Consider the following 17,266-nt stretch of genomic DNA (forward strand, 5'->3'; position numbering starts at 1 on the left):
TTAACTGCCTTGTTCATGACTAGAACGACAGATTTTTACCTTGTCAGCTCGGGGATTCGATCTAGCAACCTTTCGGTTACTGGCCCAACACTCTAACCACTAGGCTACCTGCCGCCCAAATGACTGACTATATCCATCCGGACCTTTGCCACCTAGGAAATTTGTGCGACTCGACCATCTAAAATAGTACTTGGGTACAACTGCTGTAAACCTACAACTCATACACTACATGGCCAAAAGTATCTGGACACCCCTTCAAATTAGTTGATTTGGCTATTTCAGCCACACCTGTTGCTGACCGATGTGTAAAATCTGGCACACACCCATGCAATCTCCATAGACAAACATTGTCAGTAGAATGGCCCGTACTGAAGAATTCRGTGACTTTCAATGTGTCACCGTCATAGGATGCCACCTTTCCAACAAGTCAGTTCGTGCACCAGTCAACTGTAAGTGCTGTTATTGTGAAGTGGAATCGTCTAAGAGTAACAATGGCTCAGCCGCAAAGTGGTAGGCCACACAAGCTCACAGAACGAGACCACCGAGTGGTTAAGCGTGTAGCGTTTAAAAATGGTCTCTCCTCGGTTGCAACACTCACTACCAAGTTCCAAACTGCCTCTGGAAGCAACTTCAGCACAAKATCTATTCGTCTGGAGCTTCATGAAAGGTGYTTCCATGGCCAAGCAGCCGCACACAAGTCTAAGCTCACTATGTGCATTTGTCGGCTGGAGTGGTGTACAGCTCGCCGCCATTGGACTCTGGAGCAGTGAAAACTCGTTCTCTGGAGTGTGATGAATCACCATCTGGCAGTCCGACGGACAAATCTGGGTTTAGCGGATGCCAGGAGAACGCGAGCTTCCCGACTGCATAGTGCCAACTGTAAAGTTTGGTGGAGAAGGAATAATGGTCTGGGGCTGTTTTTCATGGTTCGTGCTGACCCCTTAGTTCCAGTGAAGGGAAATCTTAATGCTACAGCTTACAGTGACATTCTAGACGATTCTGTGCTTCCAACTTTGTGGCAACAGTTTGGGGAAGTTCCTGTTTCAGCATGACAATGCCCCTGTGCACAAAGCGAGGTCCATACAGAAATGGTTTGTTGATCGGTGTGGAATAACTTGACTGGCCTGCACAGAGCCCTGACCTCAACCCTATCGAACACTTTTGGGATGAATTGGAACGCCATCTGYGAGCCAGGCTTAATCACCCAACATCAGTGCCTGAACTCCATTAAGGCTCTTGTGGTTGAATGGAAGCATGTCTCCGCAGCAATGTTCCAACATCTAGTGGAAAGCCTTCCCAGAAGAGTGGAGGCTGTTATAGCTGCAAAGGGGGGGACCAACTCCATATTAATGCCCATGATTTTAGAATGAGATGTTTGACGAGCAGGTGTAGATCATTGTAGTGTAAATCGTTCCTAGCCTCCTATTCTGTCCCTAACACTTAAAACAAAAACTGAAACTAAATGAAAGATTTGTTTTGTTTTTTTACTGAAACTGAATAGAAACTAGTGAATCAAGTCTGAAAACGAACTGAAACTGAATATCAAATAAMAATCTGAAAACAAATAGAAAATCACAACTATAATAACCTTGGACCCAAGAGTTTGGTCTGCTTTTTGCCATGGAAACTGTTTTGCAATACAAACACCACAATGAGTACGTACACTTGTGGCTGCTGTGGAAGAGGAATTGATGAGCCTTTGTCAGGTGTTGAAAAATGGTCACCTGTTAAACCAAGGTCAACACTGGTSGAACTGAGGTAGTTTGGCCAGATCTGAGGCCCTTGTCTGGATGAGAAATCTTAAACGTACTCCCATTCTCTCTCCCTGCTATGCAAACAACCTCTCCAATTAAGGGCTGTTTTAACAGGTGCCAGCGTCAGGGCACAGCCTCGTGCACACACTTCAATCTAATAATCCAGACTAATTTAACCATAAACCTGCCGTGAGAGAAGGGAAACAGCCATTTCCTCACTGCCATCGCCCAACAAGCCATACACACTCCTGCTCACCCCAGTGTGTGCGTCCGCGTGTATGTACACACACATTCATCTGTGTGTAAGTATGGTTGACTCAGGTTTAGTATGGCGTGTGAGCGAGTAGGACAGGATCAATCTGCAGCTTCCTGTTTTGTCTTTTCAAACGGACCATCAGTTGAGTTTCTCCTGACTGACTGGTCCAAGGGTCACAGCGCAGGGGAAATCACTTCCTGTCCCCCAGGGGCCTATTCAGAGACTGTTCTCTGGCTTCTGAGTGATAGAACTTCATTCGATATGGAAACCTGTATCTCATTTGATGTTATAGGCCTAGGTAGCTTCATTGGAAATGATCAGTGTGCATTGACAAGCAGTGCTGTTACCTGCTAATTAGCTGTCCTCTTGGATGTATCTTTCTGAACCACTTTCTCTTATTACTCATTTGTCTGACTCCTACGTCATACATGACACTCTTGCCTGTACTGTGCATTTGAGTCGGCACCGTCCCTGCTCTCCACAATAAAAAGCATTACTTACAGCTTCTGCAGCGCTTCCTGCCAAACAGATCCCCAAACACAAGCAGTATGTTGACAGGAGAGATTAGGTTTTCCTGCCACGGCTTGCCGAGGGGGCGGAGGCCCCTGGTTGAAAACACGCTGCTCAAAACCACCCAACCGCCYCTCYCYCATTACCCCCCCCCCCCCCCCCCCTYCCCACTCCTCCCAATATCAAAGGCGGCAGGGCAGGACTATTTGAACAGGTGATTCCCATTTACATCTGCTGACCCCTTTGGCTATGTGCCAGGTAGTCAGTCAGGCAAGCAGGCAGGCAAGTGTGTCAGCCAGTGTTTGTGTCAGAAAGCTACTGTAATTTGTGGGACATCACGCCTGATAATGCCTGATGAGGGATGTTGACATACAGAGGACTAGGGCTAGCCGTAGCTACTTGGCTAACGTTATAAAATATTATTGTGGATTTGGAAGATATAAAAAAAAAAATGTATGAATCAGATTTGAATATTAATATTCTGGCTTTAGATGTACCATGTACCTTGAGTGAAGTATGTTTTGGCATTCTGGAGCATATCAAGTCAGACAATGAGCCGGCAGCCTTACGAGGATGAACACGCTTGAATGACTTACAAACGTACTCCGTGGAGATCGTAAGAATGTAGCCCTCGTTGTCCTCAGGGACACTCCTCAGCAGCTCAGTCATATGCTTGAAGTGTGAGAAAAAGGTGTTTACTGTAGCTCGTCCAGTAGGGCAGCATTGGTGTCCACGACATGGCTGGCTTTTTTTTTGTAATCCGTGATACTTAGAAGCCGTGCCACATACGCCTCGTGTCCAACCCGCTGAATTGTTCCTCCACTTTGTCCCTAAAGGGATGTCTCGCTATCTTGATCAATGTGCGTAGGTTGTATTTGTGCTGTGTAACCATACTATTGTCCCTGCTCATCTTGCCCTGTTTATAAGCAGCATGTCTCTCCTTCAGTTTCCCAACAAGGCTGCCATCAATCCACATTTTTTGATTTGGGGCGGAAAAAAATTGAAAGATGCCATTTGGTATCACATCCTATGTCTTTTTTTATGAATCCGGTAACTGAGTTRGAGTATTCATTGATGTTCTCACCAGAGGCGACCCGGAACATGTTGCAGTCCACGTGATCAAAACAGTCTTGGAGCATGTATTCTGATTGGTCTGACCAGCATTGTACAGACCTGACAGCCGGAACTTCCCTCTTGAGTCTTTGTAGGCGGCGAGGAGCAAAATGGAGTCATGGTCAGATTTGCCGAAATGAGGACAGCAGGAGGGCCTTATACCTGTGTTGAAAAGAAGTGTAGCAGTGGTCAAGCATGGAGTTTCCGCGAGTTGGATAGCCAATGTGTTGATACTAATTCTGGAGCACGGTCCTCAGATTACTTTTGTTAAGGTCCCTTACGATAATGAAATCTGCCAATGAAGATCTTTGATTAGCATTTTTGGTGTCAGTTTGGGTCTCGACGTACACATCCGTGGGAATAATCCCTGAGAACTCTCTTGGTAGGTAAAAAGGGTGACATTTAATGACCGGGATTGGCCTTCCTCCATGTTACCCCCAAGGCTCAGAGCCATTCTCCCAATCAATGTAGGGAGACAGTTTGGAGGTGGGCCTCTCTGGCGACGTGACCTGTGGTTCTATGTCAATGTTATTGAAGATAATCTCTTTGTTTAAATCTCTGTCTATCTCATACTTAGAAGTACTCTTTTTACCCCCAAAATGATCAATTTAATGAAAATTGTTACTTTCAATGCCTYCTGAAACTCACAATCTCCTCTTTTCTCCCTCTCTCTTAGCGTGGTACAGAGGGCTTCTGGAAGTCAGTGGCCCGTTACGTCCCGAAGGAGCCCACAGAGATGCGCATCCTCAACCCCTACTTCATCCAGGAGGCTGCCTTCCAGTTCATCGGCCTGCCACTCAACAACGGCCTCATGGGGAAAGGGGTGAGTGACACTCAGACAGAAACCCGCTCTAGTTGGATAGAAATATAAATGTATCAAACAATTTCTGCATTGGAATGTTCTGAGATGAACCATCAGAATGTTGGCAGAACCCATGTATGGTGCTATGTAGACGTTTGAGGAAAGTATGATGTCCGTCACCTGGTTTATGGTGGATAAACTCGGTTTGCAGTCTACATGCAAACACATATGCAGACATGCATTGACGCATGCAGTACCTAGGGCGGCAGGTRGCCTGGCAGTTAGGAGCGTTGGGCCAGTAACCGAAAGGTTGCTGGATCGAATCCCTGAGCTGAAGAGGTAAAAATCTGTCGTTCTGCCCCTGAGCAAGGCAGTTAACCCACTGTTCCCCGGGCGCCGAAGGCGAGGATGTCGATTTAAGGGAGCCCCACACACCACTCTGAATAAAGAGGGGTTGGGTTAAATGCGGAAGACACATTCAGTTGAATGCATTCAGTTGTACAACTGACTAGGTATCCCCCTTTCCCTACAAGAGTGCATAGACTCTTACTCACACCCATGTATATTAAGTTCAAGAATGCACACCCTGACAGAGGCACAATCCTTCTTTCAAACATTAACACATTCTCACACACATGCTACGAAACGGTACACAACCCATATGCAGCCCGGGAGTTGACGACCGACTGCACGGTCATAACCAAAGTGTGTTTGACACACTTCAGGCCCCAAACTCAAACCTCGCTGCCACTAGCAAGGCAGCACCTTGCCATGCCATCACAGGAAATTAAATCGTTAAAACAACTCTGCAAACATCTCTCTAGATCAAGGGTCGGGAACCCAAGTGACAGGAAGAGACATTTCTTCAAATGTTTACAAAAACCTTGTGCTCTAGTAGCTGCATTGGATGAACCTCATGATTCAGAGAGCGAAGCGAGACAGAGACATTGGGCGCATCTGACTGCATTTCAAACTAAAGGAAACAAAATTGTGTTGAATAGTTTGTCATRGAGCCACAAAGGGGTAGCTAAAGAGCCACATAAGGCTCCAGAGCCACACGTTGCAGACCCCTGCTCTCGATGAAAAGGAGAGATTTATGGAGGGAAATTGAAGCTTCGGACGTATTACCTCATTAACTCCTCATTTTGGTTTTGAGGGGGTTATCAGATGAGACTGTAGATTCTGGACTGCCACAGGCTCTGCTKCTTTTCTTCTCTCCTTGGCACGTAACTAATCAATCAAACGCATTGATTGGCTTCATGAGGCCACTTACCTGAGTTACTAGGACTATGGCTGGTTGATCAAAGGGAATAGGTTAGATAAAGACCAGCAGATGCTGTCACCCCTCCTGGACTGGAATTATGCAGCAGACTGGCTTGAGAGGCTGATGAAGTTCTACATAGGAGTGCAGGGGGTAGGGAACATGCTTCAACAGGCATTAGAAGGATGGGAAGGGGTACAAGGAGTGTGTACAGCCTTCTACCCTGAAGGGGCGACCACCAGGACACCCCTCGCTGAACTTTGGTTACAGGAGGAACATGTGTGGAACATGTGGGTTGCCCTGGTGTTGGGGGGAGTTGTCTCATATAATACCGATCAAGGCGGGATACAGCCTGACACATCCTTCCCCTAAAATGCCCGCCTGTCTTTCCCCTGATTAGTGCGGTGTGTTTGTATGATATGTGTGTTTGCGGGCTCACACAGCAGGGGGGCTTAAGCTACACCTACCCTTAGGGCTTCAAAATCAAGGTAATGATTTAGAGCCCCCCCCCATCTCCTCCCCATTAGGCCCTAGGGTTTGAGGAAGTGGAGTTCTGCCCTCTCAAACCGCTGTGTCATTGTGCGGGTGCGTCTGTTTAAGCAAATTGTTAATCACTCTCAGCTCAGGACGAGTTAACAACTCCGGCCCAGGACAAAGCCATGAACACGAGGACCGGGAGGGAAGGGAGGGTGGTGCATACCTGTCACAGACTGGCGGTAAAGGAAGATGACGTTAATATAGACATTTTCAGTTTTTATTGCATTTTCAATGCTTGCTTTTACTACATACTACTGTTAGAGGAAAGGGTGTTGGCTTGTTTACACACTCTCATCTCCCCTAATAATAATGCTTTGTTACTATAATGCACCCCAACATAAGATACAATATACAGGTAAATGCCAAAATAAAGGAAACACCAACATAGTGTCTTAATAGGGCGTTGGGCCATCACAAGCCACCAGAACACCTTCAAAGCGCCTTGGCATAGATTCTACAAGTGTCTGGAACTCTATTGAAGGGATGTGACACTTTTCTTCCTTGAGAAATTCCATAATTTGGTGTTTTGTTGGAAAATGCTGTCTCAGGTGCCGCTCCAGAATTTTCAATTTTCCCGTGTTCAAATTGGGTTGAGGTTTGGTGACTGAAAGGCGCTGCATGGTCAATCCCGACGTCTGCATTGGCCGTGCAGCATTTGGCCTCTACTTGCATCCGGAGGCACCGCAATTGCACCCCCCCCCCCCCCACCCTCCTTTGAGACCCCTCTTTCAAAACTGAGATCTCTTCTAGCCATGGCTTGTTTGTTCATTTGGTTCCTCTCTTCCTGGGATCCACAACACAGGACTTGTAACAAAACACTGATAGACAAGGACAGTCACACAAATAATGGTAGTAAAAATCATGGGTAACTGAGCGTTTTTACATGTGACCCTAAGCATGACGTGATGTAAATTGCTTAATTAACTGAAGAACCACACCTGTGTGGAAGCACCTGTTTTTAATATACTTTGTATCCCTCATTTCCTTAAGACTTTCCTTTATTTTGGCAGCTGGCTGTACGACACACTATAAAGAAGTGACATGGCCACCTTTTTGTGCTTTTCCCTCTTCAGAACATTCCAACCCTGGGTACGGTCGCCATAACGATGGCCCTGCATAACTGTGATGAGGTGGCGGTGGCTGGCTTCGGCTACGACATGAACACGCCCCACGCGCCCTTGCACTACTACGAGACGGTCAAGATGTCCGCCATCAAAGAGGTGCCTGTTTTTGTTGCGTTCAAATCCACTGGAAATGGGTCATGGAGTGGTGTTTCCTCTCCTTGTCTACCCGTGTCAAAGAACTGGAAAGGTGAAAGTGCATTCTCAGTAGACAAACCCACCGTACTGTTTTCAGGAAAGTGTAGATTAGAGAGACTATATTGGCTCCCCCCTAGACCTATTAGGCTAATGAGGGTGTGATTCCATTTTCTGTGCATTTTTTRATTGGCTCTCTCATCCCCCTCCTCCCTTCCAACTAGGACCAAATAAATGACCCCAAGATGGAGCTTTTTAATCCTCCACTCCCGACTGCCTCAGTGTTCTATTATGYCAGGTGTCACAGAGGGCAGCTGACGTATGAACTCAGAATGATAACCTTTGTCTGAACTCCCAGTGAACTCTTGTCATGTAATCAATGGAAACCTCATCTAGTAGGTCTATCGTCATTGGAACACTGAAAGACTTCCGCTCCCTCATGTCATGTCCTTCCTCTGGTGGTAATATGCTGAGGTCACCTCTCAGGGGGTGCTGAGATGCAGTAGTATCCTTACTCACTGTCGGACTTGAACCAGTCCCCTCCTAAAACAGGGCTACTCTGCTTAAACTCAGGATGGATCCAGGTGCTTCAACTTTCTGTAGCTTGGTGTGAAGAGACCGAACAGGAGTGAATTTAGAATGCCACACTGTTCAGTATGTTTGTACACACCATTCGTATGTGTTCTGGAGATGCCAGCATGTTAAAGAGAGAGGGTGGTTRTTAACGCGTCATCCTCTCTCTGACCTAGCTCGTCATCCCAGACCGCAAGGCCTGAAGACACACACACACCCTGGTGTTACTGCTCACATGGCACTCCCGGCCCTGCTCCCTGTAGTAAAGCAGTGAAACCCTAGCCAGGGATCCGTGTGGTTCTGTGTATGAGTGTGATCCGTCACAGAGTCAGGGCCAGGCCAATCCAGACAGGCCAGTGGCTCTCAGGAGAGGCTCGGCCCCACAGCCAGGACCCAGGCAGGGCTCTGGGGCAGCTCTGGGGCCCAACCCAGCCAGGTCCTCCCACTCTCAGGCCCCAGAGCCTCCCACAGGAATACCGGACTCTGGTTACACACTGTCGACCAGATTGCGGGCCCGGAGCACAGTGGGGAAGGAAATTGACCCAATGTGGCTCCACTCTCACACAAACAAACAAACAGACACACACACTCTCACTACAAACTCACTTAAAAAAATAAATAATAATAATTGGGGGGTGGATCAGCTTTAATATTGCGGATAGATTGATGCTTCCATCAATGTAATTGTCTGCATCATTTCCAATCCCCCATATATTTTTGGGATATATATATATCTCGCTCTCTTCATTCATTCATTCATTCATTCATTCATTCATACACACTTTTTTGGGGGGAATATACCTTTATTATTCCCCGCAAACCCTACCACCCTTCCCCCGATTGGAGTAAACAATAACACTTAGGCTTCTACCTTCAGTTTATACATCTTATATACGTTTTACAGACAATCTATTTTACAATAGTTATATTTTGTTTGTTTTTAGTCCTTCCTCTATTTCTGATGTCCATCCAGTTTGATTTCTATTTGTAACTATGCTATTTCACAAAAGTTCCTTAACCTATATACATTTTATAGACCCTGTATGTTTTACATTTGTTATCTTGTTATTAGTCCCACCCTTCAGCTCCATTCAACCCCTCCCATCTATCTCTTAACACCATCCATTCCCAACTATTTTGCCATTTTTTTGGCACAGCCATCAATTTTTTGGTCCTTAAATGAAACTGGTATATATTTTTATTTGTCCCAATTTTCTTTAACCATTTTTGGTCTTTAACCTCACTAGGGTATGTGGGACGGTAGCGTCCCACCTCGTCAACAGCCAGTGAAACTGCAGGGCGCCAMATTCAAAACAACAGAAATCCCTCAAACATACAAGTATTTTACACCATTTTAAAGATACACTTGTTGTAAATCCAGCCAAAGTGTCCGATTTCAAAAAGGTTTTACGACGAAAGCACACCAAACGACTATGTTAGGTTAGAGCCAAGTAACAGAAAAAGACAGCCATTTTTCCAGCCAAAGAGAGGAGTAACAAAAAGCAGAAATAGAGATAAAATTAATCACTAACCTTTGATGATCATCAGATGACACTCATAGGACTTCATRTTACACAATACATGTATGTTTTGTTCGGTAAAGTTCATAWTTATATCCAAAAATCTGAGTTTAGGCGGGACGCTACTGTCTCACTTGGCAAAAAGCCAGAGGAAATGCAGAGCGCCAAATTCAAATTAATTACTATAAAAATTACTATAAAAATCWAACTTTCATTAAATCAGACATAAAAGATACCAAATTAAAGCTACACTGGTTGTGAATCCAGCCAACATGTCAGAATTCAAATAGGCTTTTTGGCGAAAGCAAACGATGCTATTATCTGAGTATAGCACCATTGTAAACAAAGAGAGAGAAGCATATTTCAACCCTGCAGGCGCGACACAACGCAGAAATAAAAATATAATTCATGCCTTACCTTTAACGAGCTTCTGTTGTTGGCACTCCAATATGTCCCATAAACATCACAAATAGTCCTTTTGTTCGATTAATTCCGTTGATATATATCCAAAATGTCCATTTATTTGGCGCGTTTGATCCAGAAAAACACCGGTTCCAAATTGTGAAACGTGACTACAAAATATCTCAAAGGTTACCTGTAAACTTTGCCAAAAAATGTCAAACTACTTTTGTAATACAACTTTAGGTATTTTTTTACGTAAATAATCGATTAAAATTGAAGACGGGATGATTGTGTTCAATACAGGATTAAAAAAGCTGTAGCTAGCTTTCTGGTCAGCGCTTCTAACAAACGGAACTTCAGTTGACCCTCCTTCAAGGATGGCTGTACTTTTCATTACCACAATAGGAATAATCAACCAATTTCTAAGATGTTGACATCAGTGGAAAGGGTAGGGGAACTGCAAGAGGTCCTTAGAAACTTGGTTTCCAATAAACTCATTGAAAAGAGTGACTCAAAAATATAAAATAATAATCTGATGGATTGTTCCGGGTTTTGCTGCTAATAAGTTCTCGTTTATACTCACAGACATGATTCTGAGTGTTTTTATCCCAAATTATAATGAATATGCATATTTATCTTCTGGGGATGAAGTAGCTGGGTGTTTTCAATCCAAATCTACTAATAATATGCTATATCTTTCCTGGGGATGAGTAGCTGGTGTTTTCTATCCAAATCTAACTAATAATATGCATATCTTATCTTCTGGGGATGAAGTACGCTGGCAGTTTAATTTGGGCATGCCTTTTCATCCAACAATTCTTGAATGCTGCCCTACCCAAGAGAAGTTTAATGTGGGCAGACCGACAAGGTCCTTACTTTTTTCCCCCTTCCACTTGCCTCTTCCTTTTTGTGGTAATGCTGCAATTAGTTGGTTGTGAATGTTGGGTAAGAGCAGCACATCTTCCTGAATGATAACTCCACCAGTCCTATTTATGATATAATTTACAAAAATTATACTTTTTAGTTTTTTTTTTCTAAAATACTTTTTTACAAAATGTATTTATCAATTAGTCTATTTGAGTTTAACCACAATATTTGTTTTGTGTTTTCAGGTGGATTAAACTGAAAGTGCAACCAACTTTCTATGGCTTGTTTAAAAATAATTATATTTTGGAGATTATTTCGTTTWCAAMYAMYCRMWWKYGRKTRKTTGWAATCTGAATAATGRGAAAATGGCCATTCTTGAACATGGGTTGAGACATTCTTACTAATTTACTGGAGAACCATTTTGGATTYAAGTATAACTTTTGTGTGACTGATGCCTTTAGTGAGAGGTCTAATGCTTTAATATTTAATMATTTCTACCCTCTGAATTCATATTCATTATATAAATAGGCCCTTTTTATTTTGTCTGGCTTGCCATTCCATAAAATTTGAATATTTTTTGCTAAAAAAATTAAAAAGCAGGTTGCTAGGTGTAGACAAAACCATAAGCAAATAGGTAAACTGTGATATGACTAAAGAGTTAATCAGGGTGATTTTTCCACAAATAGACAGGTATTTTCCTTTTCATGGTAGCAAGATCGTATCTATTTTTGCCAACTTTCTATTAAAATGTATTGGAGTGAGAATTTCTTTCTTTCGGGATATGTATACCGAGTATGTCCACAACCCCGTCAGGCCATTTTATTTGTAAACTACACAGTAATCCAAAAGTTGAATTATTTTGTGATCCAATAYATAATATAGTACAGTTATCCAGAGAGGTTAGAACAAGTATCTAGCTCCTATATGAGGCTGTGGAGGGATTCTAATTGTGGTTTTAAAAGAACTTGAATCATCAGTGTACAATGACACCTTTGTTTTTAAGCCCTGGATTTCTAGTCCCTTAATATGTTGGATCTAATTTTAACAGCTAACATTTCGATGGCAATAATAAATAGATATGCCGATAGTGGCAACCTTGTTTTACTCCTCTTGACAGGTTATGAGATGTAGACATTATTTACTATTTTACACCTACTTTAACCCATTTTATAAGAGATTCTCAAAAATTGAAATATTCCAGGCATCTTTGTATAAACTCCATTCGTTCTTTATCAAAAGCCTTTTCAAAACCAGACCTGGTTTCTCCGATATTTCATAGTATTCTATTGTTTCCAGTCTTATATTATCTCCAATGTATCGTCCATGTAAAAAACCTGTCTGATTAGGATGAATAATATCTGACAAAACCTTTTTAATTCTATGCACCAAACATTTAGCTAGAATTTTTGCATCACAACACTGAAGTGTAAGAGGCCTCCAATTTTTTAAATGGACTAGGTCTTTATATTTACCACTTGGATCCTGTTTCAGTAATAATGAAATCAGACCACCGTGTTGCGTGTCTGATAATCTACCGTTTATATAGGAGTGGTTAAAACATGCTATAAATGGTCCTCTGAGTATATAGGGATGGTATGCCATCCAGCACTGGAGGTTTCCCAGCCTTAAAGGCTTTAATTGCATCAAACTCACTTTGACTCCATCATATTAACTAGAGAAAACAATGCAGACATTACTACATATGACAATGCTCTTAAAACCAGTTGAAAGTATAAATGGTTTGACGTAGAGCGTTGAAGGCTGTTTTCATCCCTTGTTTTCATGCAGTGTTGTCAGGATTAGAAAACAAAACATTTCCTTCATAGGTTGTTGAGACTCAGTTCTTGTCTTTGACCCTGACCCCCACTGATCTTTGACAATCTTCTTGTTTCTCATCTTGTTCCCCTTCATCTCCACAGTCCTGGACACACAACATATCCAAGGAGAAGGAGTTCCTCCGCAAGCTGGTGAAGGCCAACGTCATCACGGACCTGACCAACGGCATTTGAGTCTAACTGTCCCAGAGCTTTRCCTTTTTCCAAAAGAACCACAGAACAGAGGATTCTGGGAATTAACCTGGGGGGGGGTGGGGGAACCCAGACCCTGGTGGTCTGCATACTGCCTAAGTTTTTATGAAGAGAAGATTTAAACGGACGGCTCAGTGGAGAGACGCACATACGTGCCTTCTGACCCAGAGGCTCCTGTGTCAGGAGAAACATAGGCCTGGATCGGACGTCTTCAGGACAGTCAACGGACGATCCGACAACCGCGTTTACCGTTTCAATACCCCTGAAAATCACATGAACGAACAAGTGATATGGAAGAGGATGATGATGGATGGCAGAGGATGGAAGGCCTGACGGACAGCTGTAGAGTCGGACAATCTGCAGAAGAGAGGGACAGATGGTTACAGCAGTGCCAAACGTACGTACCTCGTTACAAAGGGGGGAGCAGATGCCCTCTCCCTGTACTGCCTGAATGTATTCACAAAACAATGTAAATATCAAAGATTATTACCATGCTTTTTAACAAGCTGCAGCAACCCCCCATCCGGGCATTGGCRAGCCWCCCTCCATCCGGGCATTGGCRAGCCWCCCTCCATCCGGGCATYGGCGAGCCTCCCTCCATCCGGGCATCGGCATACAGTACATATCCCACCTCAGACCCACACAAGGCCTTTTTTTAAACCTTTGTCTCTCCTTATCGCTTCCATATCAGCAGGCCTTTTTGAGGCTGCCCTGCATTTTGAGATTATTATTACAGATGTTAATATCCAGAAAGACAAGAGGCCTGGATTATTTTATTTAGGTTTAATTTATTTATAAATAGGCTGAGAATTGGTGCATTATCCTTTCCTTGTTCCAGTTCGCCACGATGTGCTTCCTCAATGACTCACTGTGTTATTAGTTGTTGAGTGGATATCCCTCAAACCTGGGCTGAGACCCTAGTATTTCCAGTATGGCTTTAATATAAGCCCAAGTCAAAGTCAGTATTATCATTTATGGCCAATATTTCAGTCAGATTTTTGTGTTGTATTATGAAATGTTTTTTTAATGTTTTCCTTTGTGTGCTCTAATGAACATGACAAAGTATCACAAGATGACGCCCCAACAGACCAGTATTACAGAGAGAGAGAGAACCACTGGTCTGGGAATAGTGTTCCTGTTCACACTCAAGTGTTCAGAATAATTTGCCACTTGTCCAGTATTTCAATAAAAAMCCAAGTATTCCAATATTTCAGTCAGATTGCAGTAAGTCGTATTACAATATTAAACCATATTTCAGTTTTATCCTGTTTGGTTTGTGATATTAAACCCAAATTGGTATTACAATGTGAAAGCTTACTGGTCCAATGTTTCTCAGTGAAAGGCCCATTTGGTTAGTTGTTACAGTTCAAGCGCTAACGGATCAGTATTTAAGTGTTGCTCCGGTGGCTCAGTATTACAAGATGAGACACCACGCTATGGTTACAGCCTCCCCCGCTGCTTCCCTCATCAACTACACTTAAACTGAAAGYCATAATCAGCTTTATATGGTGATGGGGAGTTTTTAGTTCTTTCTACCTTTTTGGATGACATTTTGGCTGTTGCTTAATTTAAAAAAAAAAATATATATATATGTTTTTGACTTTATTGTTTTCATGGAGGTGCATACTCACTGTACACCTGTATCCACTTCTCTTCCTGTCCATTAGTAAGGTATTATTAGGGTTGTGTTAATTTGGCGAGAAATAGAAGAAAACATACAAAAACGTTGAGACTGACTGGAATTCAAATTCCAAATGCTAATTTGTGTTCTATTGCGGAAGGTTTTAAATAGWTTTCCTTTGTGTGCTGTAATGATCACTAACCAGTTTCAGAGAGGCGTGCGTCACTGCTCTCTCTTGCTGGGCTCCCTCAACAAAACTTTCTCACTTCTGTTCACGATGGGAAAATAAAAACAATATGGAGGAATCTTAACCTAGCCTAMCATATTGGTGTTACAATACCTATCCAGGCCCTTCAAATTAGTTAGGGGAAAGTAGCCTGCTTTTACACAGGCAGCCCAATTCTGATATTTGTTCCACTAATTTGTCTTGTGAAAAGATTTGATTGGTCAAAAGACCAATTAGTGGAAAAAGATCACAATTGGGCTGCCTGCGTAAATGCAGACTTTGATCCCTTCCCTCCAACCTAGATAACAATCTTTCAGAAATGGAACCCTGCATAGGACTTTCACTGCTAGGGTATTAAGAACAGCTCACCAATGCACTACACCCCTGGCGAGGCCCACACAGGCTGYGTTTACAGGGTTGGAGTCAATTCCATATCAAATATAGACAGGTTAAATAATTWATTTTTTATTAATGAAAAAAATCTATGTGCATCCTGGATTGGGCAGGAATTGACACCAGCCTGGTCTGTAGGCAGAATGTCATTATTAGAACTGGAGACGACAATAACATCATACAGGAAACCTCACCATATCATCCAACGAGCGAGGTCAAAATCAGTCATCACCTTACCCTAACACAATCAATCACTGGCAAGGTCRTTACAGATGAAATCACAAGTGTTACTGTTTCTTTTTATATATTATATGAAATCGAGACTTTGTCATCTGCAACTTGTTAATAAATACGTTGACCCTTTTGTCGCTTTGTAAGGTGGCTGATGGTGTGTGTATTTCTTTGTTTTTATGTGATCACACAAAGCACTGTCAACGGGTGGTCTATGGTATGCAGGCAACCCTCTGCACCAAATGTAAGGCCTTTATGGGGTTACAAGGCCCTGGTGTTCTTTCCTGTTGTGCAGCCCTCATACTATAGCTCTGTCCATTATTCTGTTGGAGTTTATAGACTCCACAGGAAACGTAGTGTCTGTTATTCTGTTTAAGAGCTTATAGACTCCACAGGAAACATAGTGTTAAGATGAAGAGGATGGGTCTAAGCGTGGAGAAGGACTTCCTCTAATTCCCTCCCACCTGCTGAGAGAGGGGAAATAATGGTTCAATCCACTCTACTTCCTTTCTAGCACTCTTGCTGTCTCTCACTCTCATTCTCTCTMTTCTTCACCTGCCAAACYCATATGAGCATCTAGTTTCATTGTAGTGGCCCTGAGGGACCCATCCAAACCAGGAGACACACACTGTTGCAGTGATACTTTAAGACCCACACACGTACATTAGCACACATATATATGCAAACAGAAGGGGGGGGAGAGGGTGAGAAAGCACTGCTGCACAGCTGCTGGTGCTGTAAGTGAATAGCGAGTGGGGGATACTGGAGCTCTTTAAAGAGCATTTGGTGCTGTTCCATCCTGCTGTTAAAAGGGTGCCAGTAACACCCGGCCTGTCGCGCTGCTGGCCACAAACTGCACTGATGGTTCTGACTCCACAGACCTCACTGTCCTGCCGGCGAGCCGTAACAATGCTCCGGCTCTCAGCGGCGCCTGCACCCCTTCAGCAGACTCCCCTTTTATTCCTGGCGACAGGTTCTGCRCTCCGCCTCCTCTCCATGGGCTTGGAATGGGAAGGCTGTGACCCCTAGGCCGAAACCTAAACTCCTGGTAAAAGTCAGGGAGTGCTGGAAGGGAAAGAACACGCGCGCACACCCAGATGGGAGAACAACATCTGTCTTTCACTCGGTTTACTTTAGAGMGGGTCAACTGAGATGACGGAGAGCAGCCTCTGTCCTCTCTTTTTGTCTCTGACCCGCGCTGTCTCTCTTTGTACCCATCCCTCTCTTCGATCCATATGTAATCAGTGTCAAGGTTAGGACTTTTTAGGGAATACTAGATCGACCGTGTGACTAACGATCTTCTGAAAGCTTTTTTCCCCCCAATACTGTCTGTAATTGGCACCCAACTGACATTCACAAATACTTTAGGGCTAAATATAACCGTATTCTCAATTATACCGTATTCTCCTCGTCAGTATTTCATGTAATACTTTACAAAGAGTTGGTTCTTTAAATTTGCCCCCCCGGCCCTCGGTGATTAAAATGGCCACAACAGGAACCATTCAGAAAAAGACAGAAACATCTGGAATAGTAGCAGTCTAGTATCGTCTGTCAACACTGGAACATTCACTAATTACCATTGCAGTTTGTTGACACGCTACCAAGGCTTATGCCTTCAAAACAAATGTATTTTTAGTTCCCCCAAAATACTATAAAGACAGTGACAGGGTTGGTTCGTTAGCTTTTCCAACCTTAAAGAATCCCCAATAGTGCTCATGATCATGGTGGGATTACAGCCTCGCAAACAAAGCCGTACAGTGTGTAGGCTGTATTTTGTCTGTTTGCATAAAAACTACCATAAGTCTTGAGACTGCATACTTGAAATACCATTCATGAAATGAAAACACCTAGAGTCATTTCATAAACTGAGGACTGAAATGACTTAAATTGGGACTGTTCTGAGTGACTTCGATGGAG

At 43.3% G+C, this 17,266-nt stretch overlaps 1 protein-coding gene across 4 annotated transcripts in view; it reads left to right on the top strand.

Moving 5' to 3' along the window:
• The window catches only part of LOC111979130 (CMP-N-acetylneuraminate-beta-1,4-galactoside alpha-2,3-sialyltransferase), a 120,026-nt gene extending 104,527 nt beyond the window's left edge, over positions 1–15,499 (top strand). For all 4 annotated transcript variants that reach the window (XM_024009441.2, XM_024009443.2, XM_024009444.2 and 1 more), the window contains 3 exons: positions 4,310–4,456; positions 7,307–7,453; positions 12,771–15,499. In XM_024009441.2, coding sequence (XP_023865209.1) covers positions 4,310–4,456; positions 7,307–7,453; positions 12,771–12,860 — 384 coding nt within the window. In that variant the 3' untranslated portion in view covers positions 12,861–15,499. The remainder of the gene's footprint in view (positions 1–4,309; positions 4,457–7,306; positions 7,454–12,770) is intronic.
• The last annotated feature ends 1,767 nt before the right edge of the window (positions 15,500–17,266 follow it).

The sequence above is a fragment of the Salvelinus sp. IW2-2015 genome, linkage group LG19 (assembly GCF_002910315.2).
Source record: "Salvelinus sp. IW2-2015 linkage group LG19, ASM291031v2, whole genome shotgun sequence".
In the NCBI taxonomy this organism is placed as follows: Eukaryota; Metazoa; Chordata; class Actinopteri; order Salmoniformes; family Salmonidae; genus Salvelinus; species Salvelinus sp. IW2-2015.